The 14086-nt window shown below is 36.6% G+C and overlaps 1 protein-coding gene across 50 annotated transcripts in view; it reads left to right on the forward strand.

Annotated features, from left to right (window-relative positions):
- ABI2 (abl interactor 2) overlaps positions 1-13789 on the forward strand; it is a gene marked incomplete at both ends in the record, with an annotated part of 60823 nt that extends 47034 nt beyond the window's left edge. For 20 of the 50 annotated variants that reach the window (XM_084249903.1, XM_084249863.1, XM_084249904.1 and 17 more), the window contains 2 exons: positions 10415-10588; positions 13394-13609. In XM_084249903.1, the coding sequence (XP_084106029.1) occupies positions 10415-10588; positions 13394-13569 (350 nt within the window). Of the gene's footprint in view, positions 1-6707; positions 6795-10414; positions 10589-13393; positions 13610-13709 lie in introns of those variants that run through there. The other 30 variants (XM_084249856.1, XM_084249867.1, XM_084249858.1 and 27 more) reach the window with 5 other exon arrangements.
- Positions 13790-14086: the final 297 nt, after the last annotated feature.

A 14086-nucleotide genomic window follows, 5' to 3' on the forward strand; every position in this document is an offset into this window, starting at 1 on the left:
GGCTAAGGCAACATAAAGGTATAATTTGCTACTTCTGAATAACATCAAAAGAAAACTTTATCTGTAACATTTTCCTTATTTTATTTTTTATATTTTATATAGGAAATGACATTTTTGAAGCTACTTTGTGCTAAGCAGTTATACTGTCTTACTCAATTCTTACACCAATTCTTAAACCTGTGATGGGAAAACTAGGACTTGAACATAATAATCCAGACATAGCAGTCATCTTCAATTGCATCATGCATGCAGAAAAATAAATCTGGCACATATTTAATATTGTGCATAATCATTATTTTTGCTTCTTACTCAACAAGTGTAAGAGCAAATACTAGATTTTATGACTATTGTAGATAATGGTATTTCAACTTGCTGTTTTTCTGCGTTTTTGCTGAGTCCAATAAGCCCATGTATGATCACTTCTAATATTAGGGGACCTTTTGGTGAAACCTTGTTGTATCCTGGGGAGTCTTGCAGGAGAAATTTGATCCTTCTTGCACATGAGAAAGAATGTTTTTATATTTATTATGTCAATTTGTTCTTATAATCATGTGATCATTTTCACCAGGTGAGGAAACTGAGACTGATATCATCAAATTAGTTTGGAATGTAGGTCATCTGACTCTAAGCTTAATGTTCTGTCTGTTGTACTATCCTGCTTACCTTCAGGTTTAAAAAAAAAATATCTTAACCTCCATATTCTTTTTTGTCGGGGAAGAGGATTCCCACATTGTAAGTGCATGAGAGCCTGAGACCTTGGCAGTCTGTTATATAGCTACATCCTGGGAATAGTGCTCAGGAACTTTGTTAAATGTAGGATGGCCCTCTATTCCTTTATCCAAATGCCTTCACTGTTTTGGGTCCTCCTTGTAAGTTAAATGACTTCTATAGTGTAACTACTGCAAACTGTTGTTTGATTAGCAACTGCCTGTTTTGAAATATATTTATTTAACTGCTGTCTTTGGCCGCATTTAGTGATATTTGACTATACCATTCTTTTAAACTCATTTTGAACTAAATTTTGACAAATCTGTCTTTTTCATACATTATGCTTTTAAATTGCATGTTTAAACCTCTATCTGTATTGATGTTATTCTGTACCTGAAGGCATTCTTTATTCTTAAATTTTAGTTTATTAGCTATGGCCTGTTTCATAGTTCTCCTGAAGATAAGCTCTCTCCTTGTCCTTTTTGAAAGTCTAAAAATTAATTGCTTATGGCTGTAAGCCCTTCCTTGTCCTCTAATTCTTACATAGTTTTGAAAGAATGGTGTCGGTCCAAAATGAGCAACTTCCATAATGGAGCAGAGAGATGCTTCAATCTTACATCTTGGCACCAAGTGCATGTAATATTTAGAAAGCATAAGTATTTTGTGCTTTGTACATGTACATATCAAAATTTTAGTCTTCTGAGAACGAGAACCCTGTTGGTGGAATTTATTTGAATGCTGTTGAAGCACATTATTTCATACTTCTTTCTTTGTAAATCTGGTTTTAATATACTTGAAGATATTATATGTTGAGGTAGAAGAATACCCAACTCTGTGGAATAATTTTACTGAAAGTATTTTTCACATTCATGGAATTAAGGTGAAGAGATTATAGAACCTTCTGTATAATGTATGTGGCTGTTTTTTTTTTGTTTTTTTCTTATAGTCCTGTCTACTAAGTTCTGCCTTTTTCCCCAGGGACTTGGTAACTGTATCAAGAGGGGGGAAATAGCATTGTTAGTTGATTGATCCAAGTGCTTTTTCTAAACAACAAAAAAATTTTTAACAAAATCTTGTTCTTTGAAAAATCCTTTTTGCAAAATTTAATACTTAGCAAATCAGTGTTCTAAAGCTGTTATTTATTTATATTTATTATTTATTTATAGCTGTTTTATTTATTTATAACTGTTATTATTCTAAAGCTTTATTTATTTATTTTTTTTTTTGAGGGACCCTCTCTGGTGGCCGGGGAACGAACCGGCACTGCAGAGGCTGCGGACAGCCTCTCAGCCCAGTGTTCAACCGCTGAGCCTCCAGGGGAGGCCCTACCTTTATTTGTTTTAGAATATTGTGTATCTTGTATGACACTAGTTTTAACAATGGTCTCTGTTTTTTCCATATTTCAAATGAGAAAATTAGTGCCTTCTCAGGTAGCTCACTTCCTGATTAACAAAATGATCCTAGGTGGTATTTTATGAGCATGATTTTTACTATCGGGGGCTTCACATGGATGTGTGCTTCCAAAGAAGTACGCATGTAAATTCAGGGAGGGTTTTTGTGAGATGGAAATCATCAGCACTACTGTTACAATAGGTTTGAGATTGAAAGAGCATTATAACATAGTGATTAAAATATGGAACACCTGTTGCCTAGTGCCAAGTCCTAGGGGTAAACAGTAATTGTTTTCTAATAAAATTATTTCTGAAGCAGGTTAATGAAAGGAACACTTTGATCAAGGCATAACTGAAATCCCTTTGGGTCTCATACTTTCTTAGCCCTTCTGATTATTGTTCCGTAACCATACTCATTTTCCATCAAGACACCCCTTCACTGAATAGAATTAGAAAAAGTTAAGTACTTTTAATTCTTTTTCTAAGTTTCTATCCATGTTTAGAAAATATTTCACTCTTAAATTACTTAAATGATTTCTTCACTGTAAAGGAAAATATAAGCAACCAAACTTGAATGGGCTATAAAATATGACCTCTTAAAGTAATATTTTTTAATTACTTCAGAAGTAGTATTTAGAGTGTTTTAGTTTAATTTTCTTAAGTTACTTATAAAGCTGTAAAAGTAGGATGTACAAGCCTCATTTTTTTCCCCAAAAGCCTCATTCCTCCTCCAATCCCTCCGCTCCCCCCCATTCTTTCAATTGGCTATTTTAAAGCACTAAGCCTCAAAGATTATGCTCCAAGTGATTTTAACCTAAAAGGTCATGCTGAAAAGTCTGTACATTACATCAGAACAGAGTCCTCCTCTGAGTTTGGTTTGCTCGCAGACCCTTTTATTTTTTATATATCCACATGTTGCTATTTGCACATAAGCAGTAGTTCCTACAGTTGTCTGCTTAACCTCTCTTCATCAACTCCAATATCTGGTGAGCCTACTTTTATACTTTACATTACTTCCTAATTGTGTATAGTATTGGTGGTTATAGGGAAAAGGTCTGGTGAGATGTAAAATCAACTTAGCTAAATGGAGTAAAAGTAAGTTTATAGTTACTTCCTGCTCTTAACTGTTCATGAGATGCCTAGGACTAGAACTGAATATTGCACATCAGATCCTTGCTTAATTTATCCCAGAATAGTTCATTTTCGGCAACACTAAGGAACATAAATCTAATCTAAAGTAGGATATTCTGATTCATAGGAATTCTGGTCAGATGAAATCTTACATGCTCCAAAATGAAAATGTTGTGATATTTGAATTAATTTGGACCCACATGTAAAAGGTTTACCCTGGGCAAAAAAAAAATAATAATAATTTGGGTGACCTTTGTAAACTCCAGATGTCATTGAATTTTTTAACATGACTGAGGACTGGCTTTGAAAAAAATCTGACTTGTTCTGTTATAAAGTAATTCTGTTTAAGGAAATTCCAGGATTGCTTTTTTTTACCTAAGCTGCTCTTGGTGGACTTTTAAAAACAAGTATAATTTAGATTTTCACTTTTAGAACTAGAAAAGATAGAAAACATTCATCTTAAAAAATAATAACTCATCCTACCTAAAAAGAGTGTTCTAAGTTAAACATCTATTTATTCCTTTTTAGGCTCAGTAACATGTAATTTTAAAAATTTTGGATGAGAAACAATGACAGAAGGTGGGAGATTTCCTACTTTTCTGTTACAGGGGGCGTTGGGACAGGTGCTAACAGGAGAACATTCCATCTTATTTAATATGAACATACATCTGATCTCCACTTGTGCCAGTCGCTGTCTGCTGCTGTTTGTTTTATCGCTTTCATCTCCGCTATTATCCCTGTTCATTGTGTCTTCTTATCCCAGTGGAAACGTGGTAGTATGGATATATCAGCAGTTGTTGCAACCCCCTAAGTAGGAGTAGACACACAACTTAAGAACTTACTACAGAGAAGTATAACTTTAGAGAAAAACCTAACCAAGAGGTCTTTTTTATTTTATTTTTTAAGATTTATTTTATTTATTTATTTATACAAGCACTGGGTATAGTCAGAAGTGCGGGAGGGTGAGAGAATTCACCAGAGCCAGAGCGGGGAGCAGAGCAGGCAGAAGGACCGAAGCACACCGCTGAGGGGAGCAGCGGGCGGCAGGAGAGGTCTGCGTGCCCTGTGGGACCCTCCTCTGGTGGCCGGGGAGCAGCTGGGGCTTGAACTGCAGAGGCTGCTGGCAGCTTCGCAACCCAGCGCTCAACTGCTGCACCACCGGGGAGGCCCAAGAGGTCTTTTTTTAAAAAAAGGTATCAATTTCTAGGGTTTCACTACTGTGTAAAATTTAGATCTTTTAAAATATCTTAAATTTAGATACCTTAAACTAGATATTCCTCAGGGTTATCTGCTTAACTTTTATCTCTCCATTATAAAGTTTATTTATTTTAAAGATTTATTTTTTATTTATACAAGAGCCAGGGCACAGGCCATATGCGTGGGAGGGTGTGAGGATTCACCAGAGACAGAGTGGGGAACAGAACAGGCAGACTGACGAAATACACTGCTGAGGGGAGCAGCGGGCGAGACAGGAGAGGTCTGTTGCGCCATGTGGGTCTCTCTGTGGCTGGCTGGGATGGAACCAGCACTGCCAAGGCTGCGGACAGCTTCACAGTGTTGGGCTCAACCACCTGCACCACCCGGGAGGCCCTATCTCTACATTATATATGGTATTTGTCCATGGACAGCAGTTTTCTCGCTGCCAGTCACTGCCTGGTCTGTACCTCTCAATTTTTCTCACATACTCTACCAAACATTTCACTAGCCTCCAGTATTTATGTGTCATTCAGTTTTATGCATCTTTATCATACATTATCTCTGCCTGATCCACCTATTCAATGTGTTTGTTTTCCTGCACTGCCAACCAAGGCTAGTGTTGTTTATGGCACCTCTCTCTGAAGGCCACAAATCTAAAACTCATCTGTTGCTCTCCTTTCATGCTCGCCAAGTATCCTTAGTATCCTTGCTTGGTAAGTATTGATAGTTTTCCCACAGTATTACTACATTTTTTTTCTTTCTGTTTCTACTGCCTTGATTTTTTTTCTGCACCACCCCTGTGGTTAGAGCTCTCCATACTCCCTACCCCCCCAATCTTTGTAGTCACTTTGTAAAGTGATTGCATTATGTCTTTTTCATACCACATTTATGGATCACACTCAAAGCAGTTCATGAATCTACTGTTTCTATGGTAAGGTGATGATAAATCAGGTATTTGATGCTAGGCAATGTTGAAGTCCAGTCTCTTTCCACTAAGTATTCTTTCGCCTAAGGTAAGATTCTTTCCTATTTCATACAGACTCACTCACTTTTCCAGGTTTTGTACTTTCCCTTTGGGGTATTTTACACTAGCCTATTGCAAACATTTTGGGGCCTGAAGTGGTCATTCTGTTTTAAAGCCTTTGCCTTTAGTTGGTTCTCAGATTGTCTTGGATTTTCTTTCTCAACCTTTGTCTCCTTTCTGAGATCTTTTTTCTTCTTACCTGATTGAAGGTCATTTTTATATAGCTCGCTTCAGTACTATATCTACCACCATCATCATACCATAGTCACCATGGCCTTCTCACCACCACCAGCATCACCAGAGAATTGCTTCAAGTATTGTTGGGTTAAGGTTATTATTTTTGTTTTCTTGAATAGAGTATGGTCTCTTTGAGGGCCGTGATCCTTATTCATCTTTTATTAGTATTAACTGTCATTTGTAGCTTAGAAAGAAGATGTGTACCATAGTTATATCCATTCTGAAGAAAACTAAATCTTGGGAAATTGTTCGGCATGTACTTTGCTTGTGTATTTACATACATCAAACATTTGTTGCAGGCTTACTAGTGGTAGGTACTGTGCCAGGTATCTAAGACAGAGGGAAAGACATATTGGGGTGAGGTGGGTGGGGAAGAATGATTTGAATGAAGCCAGTATTCTTCCGTAGGATCAGAGAGAATATGTATTTGGTATAGCAAGTGGTATGAAGTTTGGTTATGAAAAATCGTAATGACATAGACCTGATGAGAATGATCTTCATATGTGTCTATTAGGAGAGTGCTTCTGCTTAGAAGGAAGTCAGTTAATATTTGTTTAATGAATGAAGGTTCAATGACTTTGTTAATGAAGTAGTAAAAAGTACAAATTTGGAAGTTGGGATGTAATGTTTATTTTTTCTCTTATATTGTCAAACATTTACACTTGTAATCTTCAAGGTAAAATCCAAAAACTTAATTATTCATGGTAATCTCAAAAAATTCTTTTCTTTGAGAAAATATGTTCTTGATTTGAAAAGATCAGCTTGCCATTATGTTAGTGTAGATCTATGTATGACAAATGCTTCTTATTGTAATTTTTAAAAATTTCCTTAAAACTCTCTCTAATACTTTATTTTGTATCTTAATGAATTATCCCTCAAAAGAGGATCCTCAAGATGGCTTATAAATTGTTTGTGCATAGTGGTTTCCCTCCTTATATGTTCGTTTTATTGTATTATCCTTTCCTTTTAATATAACTTGCCCTTACCCCTTATCCTCCACACCTTTTTTGTTTTTGCAGTATCTCTTGCTCCTCCTCCTCCCTCCATCCTACAGGTAACTCCCCAGTTACCTTTAATGGGATTTGTGGCCAGAGTCCAAGAAAATAGTAAGTTTATGTCTTCTTTATGCTGTAGATCAGATTGCAGGCATAAAATGTCATTTACATACGATTGGCTGAATAGTCATTCATTCATTGATACTTCATACTTCAAATATTTGAATACTATGAACAAATCACTTTATGATCAGCTAGTGCAATGGTAAAATAAGTGAAGCTGTCTGCTTTCAAGTTACTTAAAATCTGGTAGTGAAGATAAGACATATAAATATAAAACAAAGCACATGTAAGAAAAGATCATGTGTAACTGAGGAGATGTTCATTCATTAAATAACCCACCTTTTCCTCTTTCTGGGTTGCTCAAACAAGTAGTCTAATTTCCTATCACCGGTATTTTAGAAATTTGTGACTGGCCTGATAATCTCTCTCTGTCCTGTGATTCCAGGTGTAAAATTGTCCATGCCAGGGTAGGTCCCAAAGAACCAAATTGCCAGTCTGTTTCCATGGATTGACAATGAATTTGTGTTGGCTTGTGGTCTGGTGTTGTCATGTAGGATCATATAACTAGTATTATTGATACATTAAGTCTTCTCTGGGGAAACATTAAGGAAGCTCAGGGGACTCATGTCTTATAGAACAGTAGACCTGTATCAGCGTTCAGATAGGACTGGTGTTATAGAGACCAGTGAAAACATTCTGTATGCTAGATAATTACCTTGTTGTGTGTAGTCTTCAGGAGGAGTCACAGCACAATCATGAGGATGTATGTTGGACATGGAATCTGAACTAGGGGAATTACTATTAATGAAAAATTTAATGTTGTCAGACTAAGTCAGCCAGTGTGTCCATCTTGTAACTGGGATGGCTTCACAAAAGGCATAGAAATCTTTGTACTATATTAATTAGAACTCCGACTTATTTGGAAATAAGCTTTGCCAATATTAGAATGTAAGCTCTCAGAGAGCAGGGATTGTTTGCCTGTTTTGTTCACTGTTTCTCTAGCAATGGAAAAGTGACACATAGCAGGGCCTCCCCTGGTGGCGCAGCGGTTGAGCGCTGGGCTATGAGGCTGCCCACAGCCTCTGCAGCGCCGCTTTGTTCCCCAGCCACCAGCGAGGGTCCCACAAAAAAAAAAAAAGTGACACATAGCAAATACTCTCAGGCCTTTTTTGTACTTTCACAGCTGACTAAATGGCCCCTTAATGACACATTCTTCCTTAAATTTGGTTCAGATCCAGTCTTACTTGCCTGAGGGCTCAGTCTCTTTCAGGTACATTTGCATCTCTGCTAATTTCTGAAGATAGTCCACTCCTGTTTATTAGCAGGCACCCCAAGAGCAGCTCCAGCATTTACCACTTTGTGTTTGCCTTTTTGGGGTAGTTATTTTTTCCATTTCTTCCCTTAGTCATGTATATTGTGCACTTACCAGATGTATAAAAATGAGAATCTGTATATGAGGTGTGCTATGCCTGATTTTATAGACCCTGTAACAGGACTTATACATTCAAATGAATGTTGTCCTCTTCAAAACATTCACCTTGGAGAGATGTACCTGTCTTTTGGAATAATCTTCTTAACTTTGAGTACATTATTTTGAAGATATTCTGTGCTAGCAGATAGTTAAATTTTGATGCCTGGAAGAAATCTGGAATTATTTGGAACCTGTTTTAAGTAGTTAAGGAATAAACAGTGCAGCTGTGACCCTTGATATATGTTCTTAAAATCCATGTATGGCTCCCAGTTGCTCATCAGATGGTTTATACTGTTTCAAAGCCCTTCCTGCTTAGTCTTCTTCAGCTTCTTCAGGCGTATTTCTACTAAACTTTGGTCAGTTCTTTAGGGTTTCCTGCTTTCTTACCTTTGCATTTATTTTTTTCCCATTACATCTGATGTGAAATATCAACCCCCGGCCATTAACTCTTACTCATTCTTCAGGTTTCAGGAAATCTTTCCCGACCCACATAAGAGCTTTGGTTTACTGCTGTGTTTCTTCCATAACAACTTAAAGCACTGCCCGTAACTATAAATGAAAGTTTGGTTGTCCTTTCCATGACTTTTGCCAACTCCCCTGTTCCATCCTCTGAGCGTCCAGTACCTAGCTGTAGTGGGTTTTTAGTTGTTGCTTGTTGAATGAGTAATAATAAAGCTGACTTTAATGTTACTGAATTTCTTACCCCATAATAGTGTAGCTTTTAAGATAACACGTATTGGTGTTCAAATTCCTGCTCTTCCACTTATTTACTAACAGACTACTTAATCTTGAAAAGCCAGTTTCTGTATTCATAAAATGAGAATTAAAAGACCACTTCCTGAGAAGAAAGGATAAATTAACTGATGTATTATAAAGTACTTATTGATTAACTGGAAAACTTGAAGTGGAAAATGGTAGGTAGTCTTACTAAATTGCTTCTGAGGCAGTTATAAGGAAAGGTAAAAATGGCAGCATCTTTGAGTAATTTTGTAATAATATAATTTCTCAAGGTGATTGTTTTGAAAGACAAAGTTCCTTTGGATCTATGTGTCTGTGCAGTTGTTTAAAGTCAGTCTCTATGCTTTATAAATGCAAAAACCCCAACTGTATGTAATTTATTATGTAAAGATATGCTAAAGTCACATTATCAGTCTTTTCTGTTAAAAGCCTGAAAACTATTTGAATAAGTTTTAACATTTATGAGTTGACAGGCACAGAGCCTGTAACAGATAGGAGGAACTGGTGTAGAACAAAGTACGATGCTGCCGTGGCTCAGTCTCACCCGCCGTCGGCAGTCTTCTAAGCTCCGTTTGCTTCAGTCATAGGCTTAGATTGAAAAATAGAAAATAAACAGATTTCTGAGAATTTCATGGAAACAGTACTTGTGCCTTATGAATGAATTAGTGCTGTTCATTAAAACTGACAACTAATAAATACAGCTTTATTCAGTTTATTTGGCTGAACTATGGTGAAGTATGTACCAAACATTTTCAAAGCTTTGCGTTCCCTAAGGGGTGATTTTTAGATATTACTATCTGCTGATACCTGAGCTGTGGAAGCAGATTTCTATGTAGGTGTTTTAAGTATTTTTAAATCAGCTTGGGTATATAACTGGAAGAATTTGGATTATAATCTGTCTGAATCATGAAATTCTGTATATAACGCCCACCGTCAATAATAAAACTGACTTCTCATAGATGAAGTTATACCCAAATTTGTGGCATATCCCCACTAATTTGATAAAATGCTATTTAAAAAATTTTTGAGAGAAAAGTAAATTATTATAATGTGACTTATTCAGTGGACTTGCTTTGTTATAAATTAAATATTATGTTAAAATAATATTTCTGACAATCATTCCTGCTTGGGTATACTGTGTAGTGAGTAGTGATCTATATTGTATTGATCTTTCTTTAAAAAAGAGGATTGTGTATTAACATAAATAGGTTCCAGAGGTTCAGTTAATAATTTTTGCTGCACTATTCAACATTATCAAGACTAACCCAAGGGAAGGAGAAAGTCATGCTTGGAGACTTGGAACAGTATAGTTGGTAGGGAGGTTTCTCTTGCCCACTCAGTTTTTGGAAGATTATTATTTTTAAGTCTGGGTTCATATTCCATGAGTGTAGAAGCTTGGATAGGAAATACTGAACTTTGCATAATCTGTAATTTTGTTATCAGCTTGATACATTCTTAGTTTCAGATACACCACCTCCACCACCACCTGTGGAAGAACCAGTCTTTGATGAGTCCCCTCCTCCACCTCCTCCCCCCGAAGATTATGAAGAGGAAGAAGCTGCTGTGGTTGAGTATAGTGATCCTTATGCTGAAGAGGACCCACCATGGGCCCCAAGATCTTACTTGGAAAAGGGTAAGTTTCAGAGGGATTTTGGAGGATTGGGAAGAAACTGCTACATAGAAATGAAATTTAGTGGTACCAAAGAGAATCTTGTTTATTTTCTACTAAGAAGTAAAGATTTGCTCACATTACCTGTATGTTCTTATTTAGTTTACAAGCTTCTTTGTTTTGAAGGTCACATGACTGAATTTCTGTGACTGATTTTTTATTGATGGTTATGTAATGTTCTTAGTGAACATTTTTTTTATAATTTCTGCAAGACAAAAAATTTAAAAAGAAAGGGTTTTTCTGGAATGCCTCAGGAAGAGAATTTTTCTGAAGTATTAATTTTTCCTACCCCCATGTTTTAAAGTATTCTTTTGTGGCATCTTAAATATTTAATTATTTCTGTATGAAACTTCCAAAGAAGAATGATTTCTCAGTTTCTTTATAAAGTAGTAGTGGGCATTTCTTTTAGTGAAAAATTTCTTCGAATAAAGTAGTTAACCAATGACATGGCACTTTGGGGACATAAACTTCCAAATCTGATTAATTAGCTCAGAAAACAGTGTGCTTTCTTGAAGGAAATTTTCTGTTTAGGAAATCAAAGATACTAAGTCACTGAGTCTTAAAACTGACTACATTAGAATCGCCTGGGAAACTTATATTAAGAAATTGTGGACTTTCACTTTTGTTCAAGATAGAACAATGGTAGTCAGATTTATCCTGCTTTGAGGTGTTGGCACTATTTAATGCCATTATACTATTGAGTAAAAAGAAGCTTAGGAAAGTTAAGTATATTCTGGAAACTTGTAAATGGTAGAGATGGGATTTGAATTAGATAATTGTAACTTCAGAGCCCACATTCTTAATCATCATCCTAAGCTTGAGTTGGGCTCTGGCTGAACTGGGATTGAGTCTTCACTGCACTTTTGCTAGCATAAAGTTCTTCCTGGCAAATTTGTATTTATTTGTCAGTACCTATTTTATATCCCTACCTCGTGTCAAGCCAACTGTTCTTGTTTTCTTTCAGCTCAGTGGCATGATTTCTTGGTAGAAATAGAAACACATTGGTAATTTTTTAGAAAAAGATTTTAAATTATTATTTTTCTTAAGATAACGTTGGTTTACATTTTTTGTTGGTATTTTGGGAGGCTAGTATACCCCTCTGCACCTTAGGTATCACCACTGTATTACCCCCATCAGCAGATCATCCATAGTCCATCCCCATCGTCGACATCGACATTGCTCCCTTCCCAATTTGTTCTCGCCCCTGCCTCCCCTGTGTGATTCAGTTCTGTAGTCAGCTTTCAAGGGTTTGTTTTTATCTGACCCATAGTTTGGTTTAAGGTACACAATCTGGTATTTTTCTTTCTCCTTCTGCCTTATTTTGCTTAGCATAATCCCTTCCTGCTCCACCCCCCGTTGCTGCAAATGGCATGGCTTTATCTGTTTTGATTGCTGAGTAATATTCCATTGTATATATAAACCACATCTTCTTGAGCCACTCATCTGTTTGGGGCACTTAAGTTGTTTCCATAATTTGGCTGTTGTGAATAGTGCTGCAATAAAACATGGGAGTGGAAGTTCCCTATTGAATTAGTATTTTTGAATTTTTCAGGTAGATGCCTAGGAGTGGAATTACTGGCGTGTGTGCCAGATCTCTTTTCAGTCTTTTGAGGCACCTTCATCCTGCTTTCCGTAAGGGCTGGACCATTCTGCATTCCCACCAACAGTGCAGGAGGGTTTCCTTTTCTCCACACCCTTGCCAGCTCTTACTGTTTCTGGTCTTTTTGATGTGGGCCATTCTCATCAGGGTGAGGTGTTAGCTCATTGTGGTTTTGATTTGTATTTCCCTGATAATAAGTGATGATGCACAAATCAGCTGGGGCAAGTTGCACTGTATTTCACAAGCCCTATTGCAGTTTTTGTGTCTCACATAAAGATTAAGGTTGCAGTAAGAAACAAAGTATGTTTTTCTTAAAGATAGATTTTTATGGAACTATTGAGGGAAATTCTGGTGTTATGAAAGAGAGGATCTTCTTATAAAAAATAATTCTTGAAGTGGATTTGAGCAAGTTATAGGGTATCCCAATTTAAACTGTTAAGGTTCATATAATACTTGGACCCATGGATTGTCTTGTATATTATGGAAAGGTCCCAGTTACCAAGTTATTTAAGGAATGAAAATCACAGGAGAACTTAACAGTTATCTTGTTTTGTTTTTTTTTTTTTGTAACATTTTTGTTACTGTGACTATGTTGATATGGTGGCATAATGCAGCATGTTCTGGAGAAAATATTAGACTGTCTTCAGTCACACACAGAACTTGTGGAAGTTTCAATATTGTTCCCCTCAATGAATAGGCACAAACTTCAAGGTGAGAGAAAGGAGACAGCGAAATCTACTACTCCCTTAGTGTAGCTGATGTCCTCCCTTGCCTTCATGGTGTATCTTACTGTACTAGTATAATTCCATTCAAAGATACATTTTTTTTTTTTTACAAAATATGGTCATGGTGCTTCAACAATAGCTTTTCTCAAAAAAAAAAAAATCATCTTATTCTGGGATTCTCTTTCTTCAATGAGGCATTTCCTCATGGACTGTTTAAAGGTAAGTTTGACTAAATGTGATTTCTTGTCATTTAGACTGTCTTGAACCTAACCTCACAAGATGAGATTCCATTACTTAGGACTGGGTATTAGAAAAAAGAAGTTTTTATGTGGAGGCCCGTGTTTCAAAGTACTCCAAGAGCTGGGGAAGAATTGCTATTCACTTAATTGATTCTTTCTAGGAATGTTACTCTTTTTCACATCCTTTTTTTCCCCCCCTCTCTAGTTGTGGCAATTTATGATTATACAAAAGACAAGGAAGATGAGCTGTCCTTTCAGGAAGGAGCCATTATTTATGTCATCAAGAAGAATGATGATGGTTGGTATGAGGGAGTTATGAATGGAGTGACTGGGCTCTTTCCTGGGAATTACGTTGAGTCTATCATGCATTATTCTGAGTAATACTCAGCAGGGCTATATTTCCCTCCCAGAATAGTCAGGTCTTCCCAGATTATGAAGAGGCCCTGGGGATTTCCCTCCAATGAAATGAATGAAGGATACAAATGATAAAAACTACTTAAGTTTTTTGGTTTATCCCCCAGTATTAAACAAAAAGCAAGCTGAGTCTGAATACATGGAACTTGCTGCCTTCACTTGTACTATGCTGAGCTGTCTGGATTGAAATAAAGTGAGCATTTTTGAATATGTCAGAGCATAACTGTGTAAAATGAATCAGGTTAATACTGATTCAGAAAAAACATCTGGGATCTTTCTCAGGAATACTGTACACCCTTGGGATTTCTCCTCCTGCAGAACCTGTGGCATTGGATGTTTTTCAGTGCCTGTGCTGAGGGGTAAGCCTCGTGGTCAAGTGTGTACCCTAGCTCCACTTTCTTCCAATTGTATGAGGAGGGAACTGATATTTAAAAATCATACTTAACCCTTTTTATAATTGTTTCGGATGGCATATTTCCTCTTT

This window comes from Talpa europaea (assembly GCF_964194135.1).
Source record: "Talpa europaea genome assembly, chromosome: 1".
Classification (NCBI taxonomy): Eukaryota; Metazoa; Chordata; class Mammalia; order Eulipotyphla; family Talpidae; genus Talpa; species Talpa europaea.